The sequence below is a fragment of the Crocodylus siamensis genome, chromosome 1 (assembly GCF_052110815.1).
Source record: "Crocodylus siamensis isolate JL-2025a chromosome 1, ASM5211081v1, whole genome shotgun sequence".
NCBI classification, from domain to species: Eukaryota; Metazoa; Chordata; order Crocodylia; family Crocodylidae; genus Crocodylus; species Crocodylus siamensis.
In genome coordinates this window covers 277,574,501-277,597,248 of record NC_143395.1, presented here as the reverse complement: position 1 = coordinate 277,597,248, position 22,748 = coordinate 277,574,501, and the positions used below count along the sequence as shown (strand labels likewise).

The 22,748-nt window shown below is 38.8% G+C and overlaps 1 protein-coding gene across 2 annotated transcripts in view; it reads left to right on the top strand.

Annotated features, from left to right (window-relative positions):
* Window positions 1–22,748, top strand: part of GLRA2 (glycine receptor alpha 2) — a 224,273-nt gene that overhangs the window by 31,513 nt on the left and 170,012 nt on the right. The window contains exons 3-4 of one of the 2 annotated variants that reach the window (XM_090031654.1): window positions 5,601–5,668; window positions 14,211–14,434. In XM_090031654.1, the coding sequence (XP_089887780.1) occupies window positions 5,601–5,668; window positions 14,211–14,434 (292 nt within the window). Of the gene's footprint in view, window positions 1–5,436; window positions 5,505–5,600; window positions 5,669–14,210; window positions 14,435–22,748 lie in introns of both variants that reach the window. The other variant, XM_090031652.1, reaches the window with a different exon arrangement.

The following is a 22,748-nucleotide window of genomic DNA, read 5'->3' as shown; positions in this document are numbered from 1 at the left end:
CATTTCACTTTTGTCTCCAATGGCTCCGTTTCTTGCACAGTTCTATGTAAAAATGTCTATTCTCCAAAATAGATTGGATATGCTACGTTAGTTGGTATTTGCGTGCCATATTGTAGACTTTGGCAAGCAGGTTTTGGTGGTTGACTGTGCCATATGCCATTGATAGGTCTACAAACACAGCACCTGTTATCATCCCTCTCTTGAATCCATCTTCTAACTGCTGAGTGATGTTCAGTATTTGGCAAAGTACAGGACTTGTCTGGTCTAAATCTGACTTGTTCTGGTATTAGATGTTGTTTGATATGGGGTGAAAGGCAATTGAGAATAAGGCATGTGTAAAGCTTTCAAAGATGGCATAGAAGTGACACTGACCTAAAGTTCTCTGAGCCAGAGGCATCCTTCTTTGGCTTTAATAGATCTATTATACAGGCTTGTCACCATAATTTAGGTATTCTAAGGATTGATAAGCAATTGTTAAAATTAAAATTAGCATCATACTAAGATTGCTGTACTACTTCCAGCAGCTGAACTGGCTTAAGTATCTCAACATGCAAATGTACCCTTAAAGCCTGTATTCAAGGATCTGCTCACCTGTGTCCTGGTCCAGTTGTTGGGTAATATTGGATACTTCATGTCTTCTCAAACCAATATGTACAAAACCAAGGAAACTCCAAGGAAAAGGGGTATTGAGGAGAGTCATATGCCCCTTTATTTCCAGGCAAGTCAAAATCAGAATTTCAGCCTCAAGAGCCTCAAAACTCTCTTTGTCATAACAGGGGCAGCCGTATGGCTGCCTGGCCATAAGAGCCAGGCAAAGCAGCCTGCACCTAGGAGTGTACCCGGGAGGCAGGGGGTAAATGGAATGGTTTTCCTCCTCAGGGAGTTGTTTTTTTTCACAGTGCAACTAAGTATCATTAACATATTGGGGGGGAGGGGGAGCAAATGGGACACCAGAGATAGCTCCAATGGAGAGCACACCATGGGGCTGATGTTGGCAGAGCCAGTGCTGCTACAGCAGTAGCAGTGGCAGCAATATCAGCTGCCTTCAGAGAGCCTGAGCAGTAAGACTTTCTTTCCCCTCATTTGCCTGCCTGCCCCCACCCTCCCCAGCTAAAGTGTCAGCATAGTTGTGTTCCCTCCCACTCTAACCAGCCATTTCCAAGGTACTGAATGAGCTTGCCACACCTCTGGTTCTTAATATTTTTCACATTCATTCTTTGTGCATAAAAAGATAAGTGTTTCTTCTTCACTGCCTCGGACTTGCTCCTATATCCTTCCACTGTGCTCACATGTGTGAGCATGTGACTTTTGCATTCTTTGATTTTTAATATTCTTTTCTAACATGTACTTTCACCTAAATGAACTTCTCAAGAAAACTGCCAAACATTTTGCCAAGTATTTTATAATGTGTATACAGTTATAACACTATTGACGTTTTAGCTGTATAGATGAGTTTAATGTGAATTAAAAAAATCTCTAGGTACAGACTGGATTCCAGAGAATACAGAGCTTGGGCAAAGGTGAGAAAATAGAAATGATTATTGAAAACTTGTGTAGAAATGGGACTATCAATAAAGGTACTTCTTAGTATCAAAAATTATGAGCACCAGAGAATATGTATCCACGGCTATTAGGGCTGTGCAAAGCTTTGGATGATAATTCAATTCAGAGGAGATTCGGCTCAATTCAGTGGCCAAATCTCCAAATCTGAATTGAATCAGGGGACCAATAAAAAGGTCTGAATCGATTTGAAGCTCTCTGAACCTTTGGAAAAGATTCGGAGAGCTTTGCTGATTTGGGCAGTCCCCACCTGCTGCAGCAGGAAGCTGGAGCAGGACTTGGAGCCAGTAAATAGGGGGCTGGGGGGGCCTGAAGAAGGGAGGAGGGGGCTATGAGGGGACCTCTGCCAGGCCCCAGCCACACCCCATGGCAGCCTCACCCATCGCAGGTTCCGGTGCTTTAGAAAAAGTCCCCAATCACTGGGTGCTGCTGGGCAGGGGGGCAATCTCTGCTGCCCCCCACTGCCCCATGCTGCATAGGGGGTTCTGTATGAGCCCCCTTACCCTCCCCCCACTTTCCCAGCCCCCCCACGGCTGCCCTTCCCACCCCAGGTCCGGCCATTTAAAAGAAAAAAAACCTGAGCTCGCCAGCTCCTGCAGAGGCCTCAGGGCTTTGGGGGGCTCATGGAAGAGCCCCCCCCCCAGTGTGTGGCAGTAGGAATTGCCCCCCACCGGGCAGGAACCAGTGAGCCTGGGGGGATTTTTTTCTTAAAGGCCTGGGGTGGGCAGGGCAGCCATGTGGGGGCTGTGGCAGGGACCTCATGACAGCAGCATGGGGCAGTGGGGAGCAGCAGAGATCGCCCTCCACACCCCCAGCCCCAGTGAGTTGGGGCTTTTTTTCCCCAAAGTGCCGGGAGCTGGGTTGGATGTGGCAGCCATTGCCATGGCTGGGAGAGCAGGTTGGGGATGGGCCTGGGCGAGTCAAAGATTCGGCCGAATCTGAATCGAAAGCGAATACTAGCCGCTTTGCACAGGCCTAATGAATATTGACATGGTTAACAATTGGACAAGTCTCAACAGGCATTTCTATTCAAATTTAATTCAGTTCAGGAATTCTCCCATTTGTTGGCATGCATAGATTCTCCCCATTCTACTGGAATGGAGGAAAGCCTTTGGTACAGGAACTGTCAGGGAACTGGGCATAGGGCAACTCTGAGAATTCCTCCTAGACGTTGTGGGCTTGATGCAGTGATCTGAGGATTTTTTCTGTAATTATGTAGCCTCCAATCATAGGAGGTACATAACATTTCAGACTTTCAGGCCCCTTCAGTAGGATGTGCACTAAGAAGTCTGGTCAGCGAGCAATATGATCAGCCCTTCTGAAGAAATAATGGAAAGATAAATGCTGTGAAAGCCAAACTGTTTGGCAGATAAGCAAACACCTTCTTTTGGATGGATTCACATTAGATATCCATTTGAGGCTAAATCCAGAAACAAGGCTTTTAACAACTTCCTCATTTGGTTTTTAATCTCTTAATTCAAAATACTGATTGTGGAAATCCTGTGTTTATTTGAACAGATCCACAACAGCTTGGCCAGTTGAATTTAGTGATGTTGGAAGGTGGCGGTGTGCAAGGCCATTATGTTCTGCATGCTTGAAGACTAAATAATAGGCAGGGATACTATAAAAATATTCATGACTTAGATCAGAGATACAGAGAACTTGATTAATTTTTTTTTGCCTGTTTGTTTTAGAGGTGGGGAAGAGCAGTTGTTAAACAATGTCATGAATGGAAAAATTGGGTGAAATTTCTCCATTGATTTTAGTAATTTTTTAATCTAAATGTTCGGTGCGGTTTAAGAGATTTTGCCCTGAACATTCCTACACACGATTTGATCAGCTAATCCTGCAAAAGGGAATACAAGTGCATGAGACTTTTTTCTGTTATTAAAAAGTTTTGTGAACAATTAAAAGCATGCTTCTTCCTTACAGCATATAATAGAAGCTCTAGCCCCCTCATTTTTAAAGTGCTAATAAAATCAATACCAGATATATTGTTTTGTTTTGTTTTTTTAAAGGAATTAAGTGTGTTAAACTTTAGAGCTCAGTCACTTTGCTTTTTATTATACCCTTTATTCTTTACAGAGGTGTAACTGGGCAGTTCTGCTGGCTGGGCAGTGGTGGTGCATAGACAGGAGCTGCAGCCAGGCTGCTGCTGGTGATGGCAGCAGATGGGCCAGCAGCATAGCATCTGCTAGTTAAGTCCTCCCTCCCTTCCCACCAGGACCTGGTAACCCAGTTGCTCCCCCCACTTTAGTTATGCTACTGATTCTTTGATATTTTAAGTATCCTTAATTTTCAGTGTACAGTGCAAATAGACTGACCTCAGGTGATGGCCTGACTAATTACCTGTTGTAAATCGCAGGGTCAAGTCTTGGTTGATAAGAATTTCTGGCAAGCACCTTCTGTTCTTATTTGTATGTAAATCTCCTATCATGCTTTGAGCATTCATGAATAAATAAAAATAATCATAAAAAACAGGTTTACTCCACTGATAATGTTCTTTCAAGGTAATACTACAAAGGGAAAGAAAAGGTGAATAGCTTCGTTGATATTACCTAGATTCACAAAATGTTGCCTTGGAAAAATGGAAGAAAACAAAATGCCCTTAAGCTGCAAATTGCACCTCTGCCTTGGCAAAGGAAAAAAAAAATGTAAGACTGCATTTGCATTACTTTATGTGATATGAGAAAACACATTTTCCAAGATAACATTTAAATCTCCTATCCTTCTCCCAACTTTTGTTCAGAAAGTTAGGTACAAAAATGTATTTCCTATGGAGTCCACCAAACTTCCAAAAAATTATGTTATTGCTGCTTCTCTTCAGGACAGTCTAGCCTAGCAGGCAGAGCACTGCTATATGACCTTGCTATATGACTTTGGACAAGTCACTTACTTTTTCTGTTCCTCATTTTCCCTATCATGTAAAATTGAGATAGTTATATTTAACTTTCCTGTTATCTGCTTTTGGATCCAGTACAGAAAAGCCCCAACTGACAGCCAGGTATTCTATTTTTTCCATAAGTATTCTGCATAATTTAAAATCTAAAATCCAAAACCTGGAGTTTTTAAATATTTCAGGATTAGCAATGAGAAAATAGGAAAAGAGTATGAATATTACATGCATTTGTGAAATCTGGCACCACTGAAATTCAAACATCTCACATTAATCCAAGCTGACTGATTTGCAAGTCCAATTTTTTTTAAATGTTGCATCATACCTGAAAAGTTGAAAGGTAGTGGATAGTAAGTTGAGTATCCTGTTGGTTTCATTCATATATGTACATTTCTATGACTCCTAAATAGCACAGAAGATGATGAAAGGAATTCAATATTTTACATATTGTGTAGCTGTCTAACAAAAGTTGTGCAGTCAAACCTGGGAATGATTAAAAAAATATCATGATCAGACAGGCATTTGGTATCTTGTTTGAAAAAATTAGTTGTCTGAGTCCTGTTTTCAGTAGACAGGCATCAATATTAAATGCTGCCCTTTCTGAAAGTGTCTGTAGAGGGACCAAGGACTGAATGAAAATTAAACCACCAGTAACTCCATCAGTGGGCTGAGATGTGGGGCAGCCTGGAAAGATTAGAGTGACTCAACCCATGCTGCTCTACTTCTGTGGACAAAAAGAAATTTTTATATCTAGCATTGTTGATCTAATGCTCATTTCAATAAGTCCCTAAAATGGAAGGACAGTTCAGTAAAAAGTAGTTGTGGCAACAGTGTTCCTTTGATGGATGTGAGCATGACTTTAATCATATAATCTCACTTTCTACTTGGTTTCAGCTACATCTGTACCAGATTGTACAGATGCTGATGGATCTGTACTTCTGCTTCAATATATATTGCAACATTTTTATTGCATTCCACAGGTCCTCCAGTAAACGTTACTTGCAATATTTTTATCAACAGTTTTGGATCAGTCACAGAAACCACAATGGTAAGTGCAATGATGCCACTGGCAAGAAAACAACAATACTTGATGTATATCATGAACGCAACCTGTCAATTTTTCTATTTATTGTTCAACTTGCAGGTCCTCCTGTAAATGTTACCTGCAACATATTTATCAACAGCTTTGGTTCAATAGCAGAAACTACAATGGTGAGTGGGACTGACCATTGAAGCCATCTTGTGAAGGAGTGGGATGTAATTTAGAATGGCACTATTATAATTTTGACAGTTACTGAGTTCTTAACCTACCCAAATATATGTATAGAAGTAAATTTAGCTGGGTGTTTTATTTATTGTAGGAAATGGTACTTTTAAATAATAAAGAGTTAGGGTCATCTGTGTTGTGATTAGTGCTATGACTGCAGCTCACACACATATATGAAAGCCGTTTTAAATTATCCAGCTTTGGTACCAGTAGAAATGTAGCCAGGGTAACACCAGTTCAGTGTAGGCTAATTACCCAAGTATTCTCCCAGCTTGTTGGGTAGCTTTGCAGCCCACACTGAATTGTATGCTGCCATGTCTAGCAGCTTGCTAATTTAAAGCTGATTTAGGCGTAGGTACATGAGCTGCAGTTACAATAGTGTATGGCTAGAGTCATATGTTTATGAGTAGAGTTAGGTGACTTTTTCTGTAACTATTTTGTTTCCCTAAAGATGATTTTTTGGGGGGGACCAAAATTACTCATGAATTCAGACTGCATGCAGACCATAATTTTAATTATAAAGGAACAAACTATAGAAAAATCCAAAATATTTCATTTTGACATTTTCAGAACAAAACATTTTGATTTTTTATTTAAAAAATTATATATATATATATATATATAAATGCTAAAGTTCAGTAATTGAAAAGGGTCAACATTTAAATTGAAATGCAACATTTTATTTTTGGCCAAAAAGGTGTTTGCTTGACCCAAATTCAAGTTTCCAGCATTTCTTCCTCCCTCTCTGCCCTGCAGAAAAATGAAAAATTTTCATTTTGGTTCAAGCTGATTTTTTTTTTCATCTGGTGAATCTAAAAAAATAGTCCATTCCATTAATAACAGAAGTAATTTTATCCTTATGAAACTGAAAGACAGAACTTAGTTTTTCATGGGACTCTTTCACATTTGCAAGACAAAGCTATAAATTAGAGAAACTGGTGAAATGTTTGTAATGAAAATGAAACAACACTTATGGCTATAGGTTTTTGGTACAGACCAGAAACTTTAACCAACCTCACCAAAACCTATGTGAGCCTTTTTGTACAACCTTGGTTGTGTTTTGAGTGAAGTTAGACTGTATTTGTACTGTCATGGAAAATGGAAACCAGGAAAAAAAAATCAATCCAATAACAAAACAATAATGATTTTTCCGCAGAGTTACTTAGAGGTTTGCATTTGTTTTTGAAATGCAAAGCAAAACTTAGTTGCTGTTAATCAGACATCAGAAAAGAAAATCCAAAAGGTCCCTACATATCTACATCTAAGATGGTAAAATTTCCCCTTATCTACTATTAACTAAAAGGAATCTTAGGATAATATCTTAGGGCTTAGGCTTCATTTGAACAAATAAAACTTCTGGAGTATTAAAATACATGAATTTAGTTGATCCAAATTTCACTTCCCACCCTCCCCATTACCACTGCCGCCCGAAGAAAAAAAATAATAAAATTATATTCACTTTGCATTTAAATAAAATAAATATAATTCTGAAATAAAATTCAGGGAGATTTATGAGCATCATTTGAGGGAAGTAGAAGGGAGCCTTTCTGAAGTAATAACACAGCTACTTTCAGAGGTTGTTTGTTTGTTTGTTTTTGAATATTATTCTGTAGTGCTCCCAAATTTCAGTCAGATGAGGTGGCAAATGACTTCTACATCTATTGAAGTCAAAGGCACTAACGTGAGTTAAGTTCACAAGGGTCTAAGGCCCTGGAAATCTATTTTGAGCCTTTTATTTATAAAAAGGCATATGCCAAATATAGGTCTGATTTTACCTAATGTGGTTATTAATATTTACAGACCTGAAAGAAGAGCAGATATGTAGGTTGGCTGGTTAACTAATAGCTAATTTAAATTCAAATTTAATTGACGCTCTCATTTGAGGAGCAGATTTTTGAAACACACATACAAAGCACAAGTACTACAGAAAGGCAATGGGAGGAGCAGTTCTACAAAACCCATTTATACTTGTTTAAACCTCCATCTGACTTCTTACAAATGATAAATAGAAGTGTTGACAGGATAAGTTACTTTTTATGTCAAAAGACAAGGCAGAGGCATTGCTATAAATCACAACTGAAAACAACAGAGTTGAGTTATAAATTATGACTTACAGTATTTACATATATTCTTTTAACAGCCTTTTTCCTCCTCCCTTCCAGGAGGCATATCAAACATAGGTTCAGACAGACAAGGAAAAATATCAGAACATGTCATAATTTATTATTATCAGCAGACTTTATTTATTTACAGAATCCTTAAAGATTTCATAAAATGTCCTAAACCTCCAGGGTCCTGAGAAGAACATCCTCAGTGTATAACACTGGGTTTTACATTCAGGCATAGAACTTTCTGTTGGTCTTAACACATAGAGAGATAGGAGTAGCATCAAGTAGCAAAAATCCTGCACGTCACTGGCTTTACAAGATGGCATTCAATGAAAGTATTTGCACGATCTAATGCTAAATGCATTAATTGGACCCCTCATTGCTTTGATTAAATCCCCTCATTGCATTTGATTGTCTATCAAATATGTTAATGTGCACCTTTTCAATGTTCATTAACACAGTCTGCTGAAAAAAGCTAAATGTTCAAGGATGTGAAAACAAAGATGTTGGCTTCCTTGTTTTGCTTTCTTCATATTATCTGCAGAAAGTGTTGAAAGAGGTTTGTTAAATTGGATGCTATTCAGTTGTTCAATATTGATTTTTCTTAAAGTTGTCACCTCTTCAATGTCTACTTTAGAATATTTTTTAAAAATGTTCCTAGAGGTAGACCTCAATTACTGCTCATCTACTTTGCTTTCTAAAGGGAAATTTAATTATGTGGTGAAAAGTTTTGCATCTTGTGTGATAAATAATGAGTTTGGTTTAGCTTCTTGAATTAATTTTGTCCCCATGAAAGGCTTGTGATGGTTTTTACATAAAACTTTAAAGATTTACTTAAAAAATAAGAAAGTAAGCTATACATTGGATTAAAAGTCAAAAGTAGATCATGTCTCCAAGGAAAGGAATATTCAGTTTAAAGTACATTCATAATAAAGGGTGTACTTCCACAACATAGGAAAACCACGGAGGACCAATTCTGCTCTCAAATGAGTTTAATGGAAGCTTACAACATAGCACATCCAAAACCAGAATTTCAGCCCCAATCCTGCAGTAAAATTCTTATAACATTAATAGGAGCATTTTCTCATTCCTGTGTTGGGTAAAATCCAGCCTGTACAAAGAGCAAGCACAAATTCTGCAGCCAAATATAGTTGTCTGTCTAGTTGATAAGTACTATCTGAGCTCTACTTTGATGGGTTAAGTGGGACTTAAGTGTTAGGGCAGATCCTCTGCACATGGTTGTATTTTACAACATGTGGACACATTCCACGGAAGTAAATCAAACCTTGAAAGCATGAGAAACACGTAGCCCCTGAGGAGAACTGATGGTTTGCCACTGGCGCTAAAATAATAACAGACTGAGTATTTACATATGCAATGGTTTTCAAAATTACCATGTCATTGAGAACCCTGTACAGATGATGAAAAATTGTGTTAATCCTATTTTTGGTAGACTTCTAAAAAAGATTAACATTATCCCAACATCACTCCCATTGAGAAGTTTATGATTGTTTTCAATGAGAGAAAATTTAGACTACTGCTAACCAGTTTTTAGATTTCCATTCTGCATAATTTCACCTGGTATTTACTGAAATTATTTGGCCTTTGAAGAAATGTGTTTGTTTGTTTTAATGGAACAAATATATCTAAAAGCTTATCTTTATTTAAAAATATATTGTTTACAAAATTCAGTTCGTAGAACAAACTTCAGGTTTGCTGTCAGTTTTCACTCCAAGTTGTATAAAATGCTCCATGGAAACAAAACACATCTCTGCTAATGCTTTTGAATTATAATGCATGCATGAGACAGTATCATCTTTTAAATGAAGTTTTCTTCCACGTAAGGAAGCAAAACAAGATGCCAAAACAATAATAGATTATAAGGGGCCCAATCCAGAGCCAATTACAGTCTCTGAGTATCTTTCCCCCCTTTTTAGCTGTTTTTTATATCATATCCTATATTTATTTGTGAAGAAAAGTCACACTAATTTCTGAGATAACTAACTTCATTGAAAAAAGCCGAGTTACACCAGGGTTGAATTTGGTCAGATTACTTCATGTTTATTTTTAGATTTTTTTTTTTTTACAGGTACAGCATTCAGCAGCAAGTCCTTAGTGCACATGCATACACATATTCACGCACATGCAGAAAGCTTCGGCACAAAACAACTGTAGTTAAATATCAAAGATGAGTAATCTACACCAAGTTGGGCAACAGCCCCAAAGAATTCAGTTGTTCATTACTACTAATGACCAGGTTATTTAGCTGTCAGCTCTAAGAGAAACTAAGAGTAATTGTATATTGGCAATGTAATTGTTAATTATAGAAATGGCTAATTGTGAGGGTACTATATTGCTTGTATGCATTATAATCAACAGCTGACATTGTAGGCTAACTACTCTGCTGGTGTAAATGGATGAGCAGGCTGAGCAGATGGTTCAGAGCAATGTGTAAGGGCATACCCCTAGGCCAGCTTCATTTTCAGCTCTTTGTTTTAGGAAAGCCTGAGTGCTGATGGGGTGTTGCTCAGGTCTGCTCCAACCTATTCAGGGCCATTCCTCCACCATCTACTTTGTCTTATTGTAAGTCTCTAGTGTACTCTAGCATGAGTAATAGAGTGGTGCTTATCTGGTTAGCTGGGGATGCAGAGTTGGGAGGACAGCTATACAGACATGTCTTTAGACCCCAGTTCAGCAACATACACAAGCAGAGTATGGTTTATGCACACAGAAATCAGTAGGACTATTTGGATATCTAAGTACACATCCACTTGCATATTCTGCTCTTCAGAGCTATACAACAAACTATGGAACAACTGCTTGTCAGTAGATATTAATATTTAGAGCTCACTGGATGCATCTACATATGCAATTAATATGAAGCAACAAACTCTGGTGCATGTTACACTGGAGTTTATTGCTCCCAGGTGCCACTTTTACACATGTGCTTGGCATGCTGAGCTGGGTTGGAGTATCCCTAGTTGGCAGGGGATCAGCTTGCCAACCTGGGGTTGCTTTGATGAGGCTCAGTGTGCTGTGGAAGGGCTGGCTGGGGCATAAGTGTGCTCCGGTGTGGAGCTAATTGGTAGGTTCCCCAGGCTGCCCCATAAGCATCTACATCTGTGTTGCAGCACAGTAAATAACACTGCCACAGGATAGTGCTTGTATTTACAAGTACTAACTTACAGCAGCATTTATTAGTTTACTGAAGCCTAATAGGGCCATGTGTCTAGATGCAGAGACTTTATTGTGGAGCTAATTAGGCACTAAACATCTCATGTAGGTGCACCCACGTAGTGAAATTTTAAGAACCTTTTCCATATGTTTTGCACAGTTTTCCATATGTTGTGTGCAGCTGAGGCTGGGTTGGGTAACTGCTTACCTCAGATATCTTGAAGGAAAAGCTGGTATATAGGCAGGGGGCAGATAAGGGAGTGAGGAAGGCGGTTTTGTGAACAGGGCTTTCTCTGCCAGTTTTGCAGCTGGTGGAGCAGCTGCCTACACCTTTTATAAGTGCGACTGTTGCCACATTGATCTCTGGTTGACCCAGGAGTAGAGAAATCAAAAGGCAAATTAGAGCCATCTTCTGTCATCATATCCTCTCAACCATTTGGTCTAAACTCAGTGTATCTGTGGACTGAACCCTTAATCTTCAAATAACACATTCCCGCAACATGCCTTTATGTATACAAAATTGTGTTACTACTCTTTTTTATAGTGGGGAACGGAGGAAAGCAGTTTCCATGAATTGCCTAAGGCTACAGATGTCATCAGTGTCAGAGCTGGGATTAGAACGCTGAAGGTTTTGTTTCCTGGTTCAGACCACATTTCTCATAAAAATAATGAATGCAGTTGGAGAAAGTTCCTGAACCAGATCGATTGTCAGTTGGCATAAAACAGCCCTGTATATTTCAGAATCTTTCACCTCTGCATACTTTCAGATACATACAAAATCTGCTGTCTGATTTTCTGCATTATGATGTTCTTCTTGGAAGAAACTCCTTCCTGGAAAGATATTCAAAGTTTCAAGAAAAAGGCATAATTTTAGGAAAAAACAGAATTTTATGCCAAGTACCATTGCAGGTACTAGGGACAAAACAACCTACTTTGTCCCTAGCACCCCACCACTTTCTACTCCCAATGCTGCCTAAGTACTGCAGAGAAAGTCATGACTGTACTATAAAGTTTGTAATACACAACTTTCCCCCTTTTATTTTTACATCAAAGCCAGAAGCCAAATTATTAGGGATAAGCAGATTATAATAATGTTTCTAACAAAACTTAGATGCTCAGAGAGAGCATTTCCAAATATACTAAAATGATGAGTTTGAATATTATTTTTATAGACTTGTGTCCAAAAAAAGTTCCTTGTAGTGTAAATTAGTGCCTACTAAAGCCTGCTGAATACATCTTTTTTTTAATAGATATTTCCAGGAAATTGAAAGAATTAAGTGATTTGACTGACGCATTACAGTGCTCTGACAAAATACATTTCTTTGCGTGCATGAAACTTCAGTGTGTCCCATTTTAGATATGAAAAGCCCTTTGCAAACTGAATATTTTTTTTCCAAGCAGTCTCTGATGCCACTACCAGTCTTCTTTCCTGGGCTAGTTATGAAAAAAGAGTCATTGCTTTCTGGCTGATACTGTCTCATACACATACATATATATTTCTAAAACATAATCTTGTAAGAAAAAAATAATGTTTTAAGATAAAAAAGTAAGAAAGGGACGCACCCTGTATCTGTGTCTTCATGGGATGCAAAGGAGCTATGGCAACATGGAACTCAGAATATTTGCTTAGACTTCAATGGCATGGACTTCCAGGCCACTGCAAAAATGCTGTTGGCTGTACAAATGTCTATGCATACTCATTTCAGAATTGCTAACAAATGCACTGTTTGAGCTCAGTTCTCCACTACTTGTCCTTTATTACTATTTGTCCCTCTGATTCTTATGCTTTGGCTGACACCCACACATAGGCAAAAATTTAATTATAAATCATGCTCCCAAAGAGGTCATGAAAAACAGTCATATATTTTAGGAGTCTTGTCAGTCCTTATGCTTGGAGCTGTTTAAAATTTTCTGTCAGATAAATAGCATATTTTTCATCACAAGCCTAGTGAATGAACGGTGGGAAACTCTTAAGCTTGGAGGGGTTTATTCATCAGAGTTTGTGTATTTGGCAAGTAGCTCACTGCATTTCTAATCACCCTGGGAATATTAGCTTACATTTCAGGGATGGTAAATTCTCTAGAATAGGTGGTTCAATGGCTTAACTAAACAAATGTCAACTCATACATTTTCCAAGTCAAGAGCATATTGGTGCCATTTTCACATACTGCAGGACAAACCCTAAATACAAGATTTTAATACAGCAGATGGAATTACTTTGATTACTTTTCACTAGTATATTTCTGTCTTCAAATATCATTATCAATTTAAATATCCTTAAATATTCTGATAACTAAATTATTTAGTATGAATAGCATATGGGTTTTTATTAGCCTAAGTATCCTCAGGCCAGTGAAATGTACTGATTTCACAGTCAGCTCAATATTACAGCAGCAGACAAAACATAACATATGAGACCCTGATTGCCCAAGCACAGAAACTCTGTAGGAATGATGCATTAAGAACATGGAGGACACTGTATGTGTCTTTCCATTGACTTCAGTGGATCTTGGACCAAGCCCTAAATTCTCCTTTAATACTTTCTTAATGACCATTGCTTAGCAAAGTATTGATGTTAGTTCTAAATTGCTGTCTTCTCAGCTGTAGCTAACAGGCTACTAGAAAGAAGAATGCAATTATTAGTACATTAATAAGGCAGGTTACAGAGAAGGAACAGAGAACGCACAGAAAAAAACCAAACAGTAGATGCGAAAAGGCCACAAAAATGCAAGCAAGAGGTACAACTATATCTACCACATACATAGCTCCACTTGAATAAATAACTATCTATTGGAGCTTCAGAATCTGTTTATTTACATTTGTAAATAATTAGTTTAAACGATTACTTGGCTATTTTCCTACCTTTTTTATTTTACTTTATAATTATTTATTGAAATAGGCAGCAGTAATACTTCAATGTTTCTGAGATCCTGAATATTAATACATGTTTTCTCCACAGAGGGTTGTAGTTAATATTAAGGTTATAGTTGGTATTTTCTCCATCAGGAGAATCATTTTTTCAACTGGAAAATGTATCTGTTGCATTAGTTTGGTTGCACTGCCCTATTTTAAAATGATAGCTCCCTCATTATTATATCATTGATGCTGTACTAAGCCAATGAGCACTGTTAGCACCAAAACACTTAAAAAATGAGCCTTATCTTGACAGGAGATTTAGTGACTTTTTTACATGGCATTTCTGTAGGACTACAGAGTGAACATTTTTTTGAGACAGCAATGGAATGACTCACGTCTGGCTTACAGCGAATACCCTGATGATTCCTTGGATTTGGATCCATCCATGTTGGACTCTATTTGGAAGCCTGATTTGTTCTTTGCCAATGAGAAAGGTGCAAACTTCCATGACGTTACAACAGACAACAAGCTGCTGAGGATTTCTAAAACGGGGAAAGTTCTCTACAGTATCAGGTAAGTCAGACAACCTTGTTTTTACCCACCTCGCTTTGATGTCATTCTTGATGTGGCTACATTTTTAGAGTAGAATTTACTCTTGCTTACAGGTACTTAATTGTCCCACATGTACACCTGAATAAGACTTGAACTCAGCAGGGTGGAAGAAAAGTTTGCCTACTTCTCTTTGCTAACCTTTTACTTTTCACAGGGTAGAATATAAGTAGCACAGCAAGTACCTCCTAGGCTTGTTGCAAACATAAGGATGTCTAGTATTTTACTGATATGCATCAGTAATTCCCATTTGCGTCAGTTGGAATCACTCTTCTCAAAGAAGGAGAAAATTGACCTTTCTATCTTTTGTGGGCTGAATTTAAAAAAATAAAGGGAATGTGTTACTTCAAACAGCTGAAGAACGTCTTAAGTCAAGAAATTCTTGACATGCAATTACTTGACACATAATAAATGTGAAAGTCACCCAAATATCTGCTGCATGCAGGAGAGCATTTGCATGCATTTTGAAAATCAGAAGAATAGTGGTTTATTTTTTATACAAAGTGCAATGAAGTGTATGTCATACGATTAGGCTTAGGCAGAGTTAATAAATGCTGTTTGACACAATGTAACTTGATGTGACCTGATGAAATGGTACATATGCAGAAAATCAGAAATAGATGTAAAAAGCATTGCATAGGAATAATCTGCAACTAATCTACATCATCTGTTTGAGATTCAGGTTTGTGTGCGCTAATTGATTAATTGCTTAATACTGGTAATGAAAACCTACTATATACATTCTATTACTTTTATTAAATAAATTAATCATAGTAAATTAGTGCCGATCCTTCTTTTCTTGCAATGCTTGGTTTATATAAGGTTTATGTTATATCTGATAGTTGACTAATTTGCATGGAGATCTGTTCTGAATGATACTGTTAGCCTGTATAAAGTTGTTATTAGCTGCAATCAAAGATACTCATGTGTAAGATCTGTAGAGAGTAGGCAATGTTAGAGAGTGATTATTTCTGATTGGGTTTCTTGTTTGAAACACAAATTTTTAACAACAAATTGTTATTCTTTTCTGTAAGGAGAAACTAGTGATGCAGTAGAAAAAAATACCTTCCTAGTTTATTTAAGTTATGTGGCAATTTTGTAATAAGAACACCACAATATCTGGATGGATTAAATAGCAGGGAATGCAAATGTTTACCAAGTCAGATTTTCAACTGGCATACCTTAATATTTTGAACAAAATAAGAATATACAGAGTGAAAATGGAATTAAGAAGTGATACAGTGGACAATAAACAGAGGCTGTCATTTACAAATACCGCTTTAATCCCAAGAAAGAAACAAATGTTTCCTTTTCTTTGAGTGACACCAGACGCCATCACACTGGAGGCAACAGTGCAGTTGGGTGCCATTCTTTACACAGATGGATAATTTTTCTGACATTTGTCCATGCTGGAAAAATAATATTTCAGGCTGTCATATCATATTTGTAAAATTCACAAACCTAAATGAATCTGAAAGAAAGTAAACACTATTCATGTTTTGTGCTAAGAGTATGGTTTCCCATTTGCATTGCATAATATTATCAGACAGTTTGCATAGTAATTATAAAGCACAATGCACAACATGAATTATGATTATTAGTTATATTTACAGTGAACATAAATTATAAGAATATTGAGAATCACACACTAAAAAAAAGTTTAAAACTGTTTATTTCATCCACATATGCTTTCAGTCCATCATGCTATTACTTTAGTTGCATGATGAGGAATGACATCAGCGGGCACAAACCATGATGCAACAGCTACATCACTGCTGTAGCGATGCGCTCCCTCACTATAGCGCGGCACTCTGGTGACGTAGCAGCTAAAAATAACTGTGTGCTGCCGGCACAGCAAAGTAACAACAGCACTGGAGGGGCATGTGTACACACACCCACTATGCTTTAAATGTTCATACTCCTTTGCAAATATAAAAGGTGACATCTTAATATGCTTTATCTTACTGGAAAATTCAGTAAAATCAAGGTAAAGGAAACTCAAAATAAAATATATCAAATATTGTTTATAAAAGTGCAGTGAATCTTCCATCCAGGAAGAGTACAGACCAACTGCTGAAACTTCCTTAGCCTGACAAAGGTTTTTTGAACCCAAAATCTTGCTTATAATTGTTTTCCAACTATTTAAGTTGGTCTAATAAAAGGTGTCAGATTCACCCAAAGAACTCTGTCTGCCTATGTCCTTAGACCAACATGGCTACAACCTGCACCTCTGTGAATCTCAGTAGGCACTGAATTAAAAATAAGACATTTCTGATGCATTACTGTAATAACAGGGATGCATTATACACTGCACTGGTAACATTTAAAAAGCATATGGGGGTGAAGTGTAACCCCACACCCAGTAGCCCCACACGTATTTTATTATTTGTTCTATTCTCTCTCCTCCAAAGGAATGAGGAGACTTCTAATTGTTGAGCTCAAGGCCAAGGGTCTAGGAAATGGGCATCTAGGCTTAGACTCCTAAGCTAGTACTTCAACTCAATGGAAGAAGTTTTTGAAAAATCAAGCTAGCTATTTCCAGGCTCAAATATGAATTCAGAAGCCTAATACAAGGCAATATGTATATGTTTTTAAAGAACTTGGTTGGTGTTTGTGTGCTGCTCAAGGCATGTGGCAAGATGCTGTATTCAGCAAGGATTGTAACCCTGCAGGTTACAGAAATCTTTAGGGGAGGGGCATAATTTATTCATGAGGATAGGTGGATCTCTTCTGATGTATATGAACAATTTTCTCATCCCAGTGAATGGAAAAGGTCACTCAAGCTTTGCTGATTGAAAGCAAATAGGGACCAGTTGTCTTTCTCCTGCATGGGGGAAGGAACTCTTCTCTAACTCCAGAGCCTAATTAATGCACAATATTTTAGACTCTCTAACATTGTGCACTAGTAAGGCTCTGGGGTTTGAGAAGTGCTTTCCAAACTGTGTCCTGCTGAAGTCTGGGGTTCCATGATAGGTCATCAGGGGTTCTGCAGAAAGACTGGGGCTAACAGGGAAATGGGCCAAGAGGCACTACACCATTCCCAGGCTGGTTCGCCCTGGTTCTGCATTAGTCTTTACGACAGGAGTAGGCATTCCATGGCAGAAGAAGTGATATAAAAGGGTTCTGTGACTTTAGGAAATTTTAAAACATGTATAGAGAGTATCTTAGAGAGACATGGAAGAGTTGAGACAGAGAGACCCTACTTAGGTTAATACTGTTAAATACATATTAATATTATTAATTCCACAATAGCTCCTAGGGCACATACATTTATTCAGGTCTCACAGAAGTTAGTGGTTACAATACCATTATATTCAAAGAATGCCTTCACTTTAAGAGATGTTCTTTATAAGTGCAACTGTATTTTTTTCTTTTTATCCCAGGTAGTGGTAAGGATGTTCTATTGTCTTGAAGTATTCTATTGTCCTTCCAATGGAGTTTCATTATTGGAAAATCCATTATAGTTGACTTCCATTTTATATATATTTTTTTATAGTGGGAAGCAAACAAACAAATGATACAAACCAAGAAAATGTAGTCCTATAAAGATCTGTGATCATACCCTTTTCTGGCCCTGACACTGTAGTCTGTGTAGTTGGATCCCTATATATATGTGTGTCCACCCACTGGAGGTCATTGCAGCCTTTGGACATAAGTAACACCAGTAATGTTGCTGTAAACCCTGACTTCTTTTCTCCTGTTTCCCAGTGTGCTCATTGTGCCATGCCTCAGTAGATTTATATCCCACCCTATCCAATAACTTCAGAGTAAGTGGCTTACAATAAAAAGACAACCCACAGAGAGAAAAAAAAAGTCTATTCCCCAAGTAACAGCCCCAAGCCTGAGAACTCCAACCTCCTCACGCTTGCACCCTTAATTATGGCTTCCCTGTCTACACCCCCACCCAAGCAAACCTTACAGCCAATCCCATCTGTGCTTCCCAACCACCATTTACATCCAGATATAAGAAAGCTCTTCCTACTTCTTTTTCCCACTCACTTGCTTCACCTCCTGGGGAGTTCCCTCCACCCTCCTTCAATGCCCCTTCCAAGCCTGCAACCCCTTCTCCTTCAAGGTCTCTTTGGGGTAGAAATCATATTTCCTTTAAGACACTGTAGGTGCCACCAACAATAAATAATTTAATAACAATAATTACGTATGGTGAAGGTTTTCAAGAGTCACTTGGAATCTCTGAATGCTTGGAAGTCTGACTTAAGATAGGTGTTTGTGCTACTTGATCCCCAGCAGCTCACTTCTGACTGACTGCACTGTTGGTCAGAACCAGATAGATGGCTTATTTTACTTGAGTGAGGGGACATTTTACTTAGTGACTTTCTTTGCTGCCATAGATGCTTATTTGATTATGCTACTATGTTCAAAGCATCTTAATTATATCAGCTAGATGCAGAACTGTTGCAACTCCCAGGGAAACATATTCCAGCCTGATTGCTGCAGGTTTGATAGTAACCTTTGTACACTGTCATTTGACTGGTCAGTCCAACTGACAGGGGGAAAATGCTATAGTACATAGATCCAAAGTTCTCTTGAAAACATACATCTTTACACCTACATTAGCCTTTGAATCATCCAGTCACAAGCTAACACATGCACATGGCTAAGTTACGTCTTACTATTTATTTCTCTTGCATTACCATGCTGATCTACTTTCTTTTGGTCAATTTCCAAGTCAAGAAGATACACCCTGATTGACAAGGTACTAAATACAGAGTGCATACATTAATAAGTTCTTAACTGCTTAAACCTTATGCAAGCCTTATCTTTGGGGACCTTACAGAGTTAACCTTTTCCTACTACCATTGGAAGGCCTAGCCCTGGCACAGCCAACAAGACTTTAATATGGCATTTGGTGTCTTAGAATGTGATGCAGTTAAGTCCCTGACATTTAGTGTCCTCCCTCTCATCTAGAGGAATTTATGAACGTGCAAATATTTCAGTTTGTTACACTGTCTTGTAAAGTCCAATTCAGAAGCTTTTGTTTGAAATACTTAGTTTTCATTTTCTTCTTTCTTTATGGTTGCAGTTATGTTACAGTACCTATAAAAAACTTTGGAGGAGCCACCGAGGAAATTACTCAAAACATTTCAGAATATCAGTTTCCTTTTTTGTAATAGTTGTCTTTATATTGGATTTTCTTGTTTTCACAAACCTGGATGTTATGCAGCTATTCTGACTATTTCCATTCTACGATGTCAACTCCTGGTCCTGATCCAGTTATAAAATGCTATTAATAAACACAGGCAGAAAATATAATAGGGTTAGCTGTGGACATGTAAAAAAAAAATTTCACTGCTAAAAAACAGGGTGTATAGAAGATTCAGCCTAGTACCATGGAATATTATGAGTACTGCCTCTGGATCTATGTATTGCTGATAGTAGTTGGCATGTTCAAAAGTCAAAGAGGAATTGTAACCATGCTAAGATGCCTAAGTTTGCTCAGAATTCTATTTCCCCAGCCACGTAAGGGGGGAATGTATACCTTGTATACCTTAGTCAGACTTCTGACCTAAGAAGATAGATGTGTACATGGTCAATAACACAAACAGTTTATAGGGGATTGGAATAGTTTTCTATGTCCCAGAAAAGTACCTTCTCCCCTGTGAGGAAAACATGTCTGTGACCAAAATGAATCAAGGGCTCATTACTCTACCTGCTACCTTCCTCTCCCTTCTCCAGTATCCACATCCCTGATTCCAAGGGTTACATTCCCTTTTGTTAATGCTTCTTCTTTTTCCATAATCCTTTCCCTCTTGGCTGTCCAATGATCTAAGTCAGCAGGAAGCACTTTCAATTCTCCCTGGTCTGTGGCCTGGGAATTAGAATGCTGTCTTCTACTTCTAATGTAGGAACCTGGGTTTTTCATGTTTCTTCTGTCCTGAGCAGGTGTGTACCCCCTAGGCTACAGTACCATCACCATCATGCTGGTCCTGGTTCAGAGTCAGTCAGTAATTATGGTTTTTTCTGCTTACAATTTTGAGGGTTTATGCAACATTTCTGTATTTCTATGGTAAGGTTGAATTGCAGGGGGAAAAAAGTAGGTTTAGATGCCCCATAGACATTGACTTGCATCTGAAAATATGTAGTATGGCAAATAAGTGGCAATGTAAACTTTTGAGGCATGTAGGTATGATTCAGGCTGTTATGTGGGGCAAAGTAGAATATTATTGGGTAACTTGGACATCTAAAAGGTGTAAGTGATGCTCATCTTAATGGCAAAGCAGAATTCTGCTCTTAGTCCATAACTGCTAGTTTTCTTGGCAGTGAAAATGATGTAGTTCTAAGACTGTTTTTGTCCCAGATATCCTGTCTTTGTACCTGATATCAATTAGGGCTGTGCGAAGCTTCAGGTGGTGATTCGATTTGGAGATTTGGCCAGATTCAGTGGCCGAATTCCTGAATCTGAATCGAATCAGGGGACCAATTAAAAGGTCCAAATTGATTCAAAAGATTTGGAGAGCTTTGAGGATTTGGACAGTCCTCAGTGGCTGCAGCAGGGAGCTGCAGCTGACTCTTGAGCTAGTAAGTACTAGGAAGGAGACAGCCATGGGGGGACCGCTGCCAGCCCCCATCCTCTGCCTGCTCTGCCAGCCTCCCTGACCCCTGCTTGCTCCCCCAGCCCCACCATGGCTGCCCCAATCACCCCAGCTCTTGGCCCTTTAAAGAAAAGCTCCGGTGCTCACCAGGTGCTGCTGGGCTGGGGGCAATCCCTACTGCCCCCCACTCCCCCAAACCCCCAGGTGCCCCACCCAACTCAGCTTCAGCCCTTTAAGAAAAAAACCCAGAAAAAAGGCCTGGGACTCACCACTCCTGCAACGGTTTCAGGGGCTCATGCAGAGCGCCCCATGTAGTGTGGGGCAGTGGGGGGTAGCGGGAATCACTACCAGCAGGAACAGTGAGTCCAGGGAGGTTTTCGGAGTGGGGGAGTTCTTAAAGGGCTGGAGCCATGGCGGGCAAGGCAGCCATAGAGGAGCTGTGGGAGTGTGGGGGGGGGCGGGAATCAGGGGTCTCATGCACAGCCCCCCATGCAGCGTGGGGCAGTAGGGAACAGCAGGGATCAGCCCCAGTCTGACAGCACCTGCTGAGTTGGGGCTTTTTTTTAACAATTGCTGGGAGCTGGGGCAGGTGGGGCAGCCATTGCCAGGCTGGGGGGGATGGGCCTGAGTGATTCAGAGATTTGGAGATTCAGCAGCAGCTGAATCTGGGGGAGCACCAAGCAGCCAGTTGGGGGTGTCCTGGCTGCTTGGCTCTGCTCAGCATTCTCTAGCACCCTGGGGAGTCCACAACCTGCTGGCCTTGGCCAGTGCAGGCATGCTGCATGCCCCTCACCAAAGGGCAAACATATGTTCTGTTCACTGCCATTCTAACCTACGCTGCTTACAGAAACCCACATAGGTTAGACGGGTTCTGCCTTGGGCTTTTTGAACACCTGAACTTTGCCTATTTGTCTTTGGTTTTAAATTTGATTCATTTTATTTTATAATCTAATTTTGGGGTTTAAGAGAATTATGACTCTACTAGAAGATTTGTCTTGTTTTGTTAAAAGAAATATTAATCAAGGGAAGGAGAAGAAAATCAGTTATTAGAATGAACAACACTGTTATGTGAGGTGCAATTACCATTGTGAATACATTTTCCTGATTTTTTTCCAATTGTATTGATTATATCATGTCCTAACATGATACCAACAGGTTGGAATTTTCTTTGGAAGTCAGCCTTTGCTAACACAAGAGTCTGTTTCCTTTGGGAAACTTTTAGGTTCTTTAGGTTTAGCACAAGAAAAAATGATTAGCTTTCTTTTGATATAAAATCCTGTGTTCTTTCCTATGACATTTAAAGAAATGTAAAGTTCTTCACATGGCTCAAAGTTAGCTCTTGGATTGATGAAAGTAAGTCTAAGAAGAATAAAACACAGAAATGCTGTGCTTTCAAATGTAGTGCTTTCAAAAAGGGGGTGCTTTTAAAACATTTTTTATGATTCTGACTCACATTGCTTATGACAAGGAAACTCCTTATACATATAATGTGATTTGTGCTGGAACTAAGAGACATTTTTAAAATGTGCCCAATACTATAGAGACATGGTGAATCATCATTGATTGATATTTGAGTCCAGTGCCAGACTTCATATGAATATGATTATCAGTATTAATAATCATGTCCTTTAAAACTGTTAAAAGTGCTTCTCCCATGAGATAGCAGCCGTTTTCATTTTGACTGAACCCAAAGTTTGTCCTCTATTATCACATATACTCGAACCCAG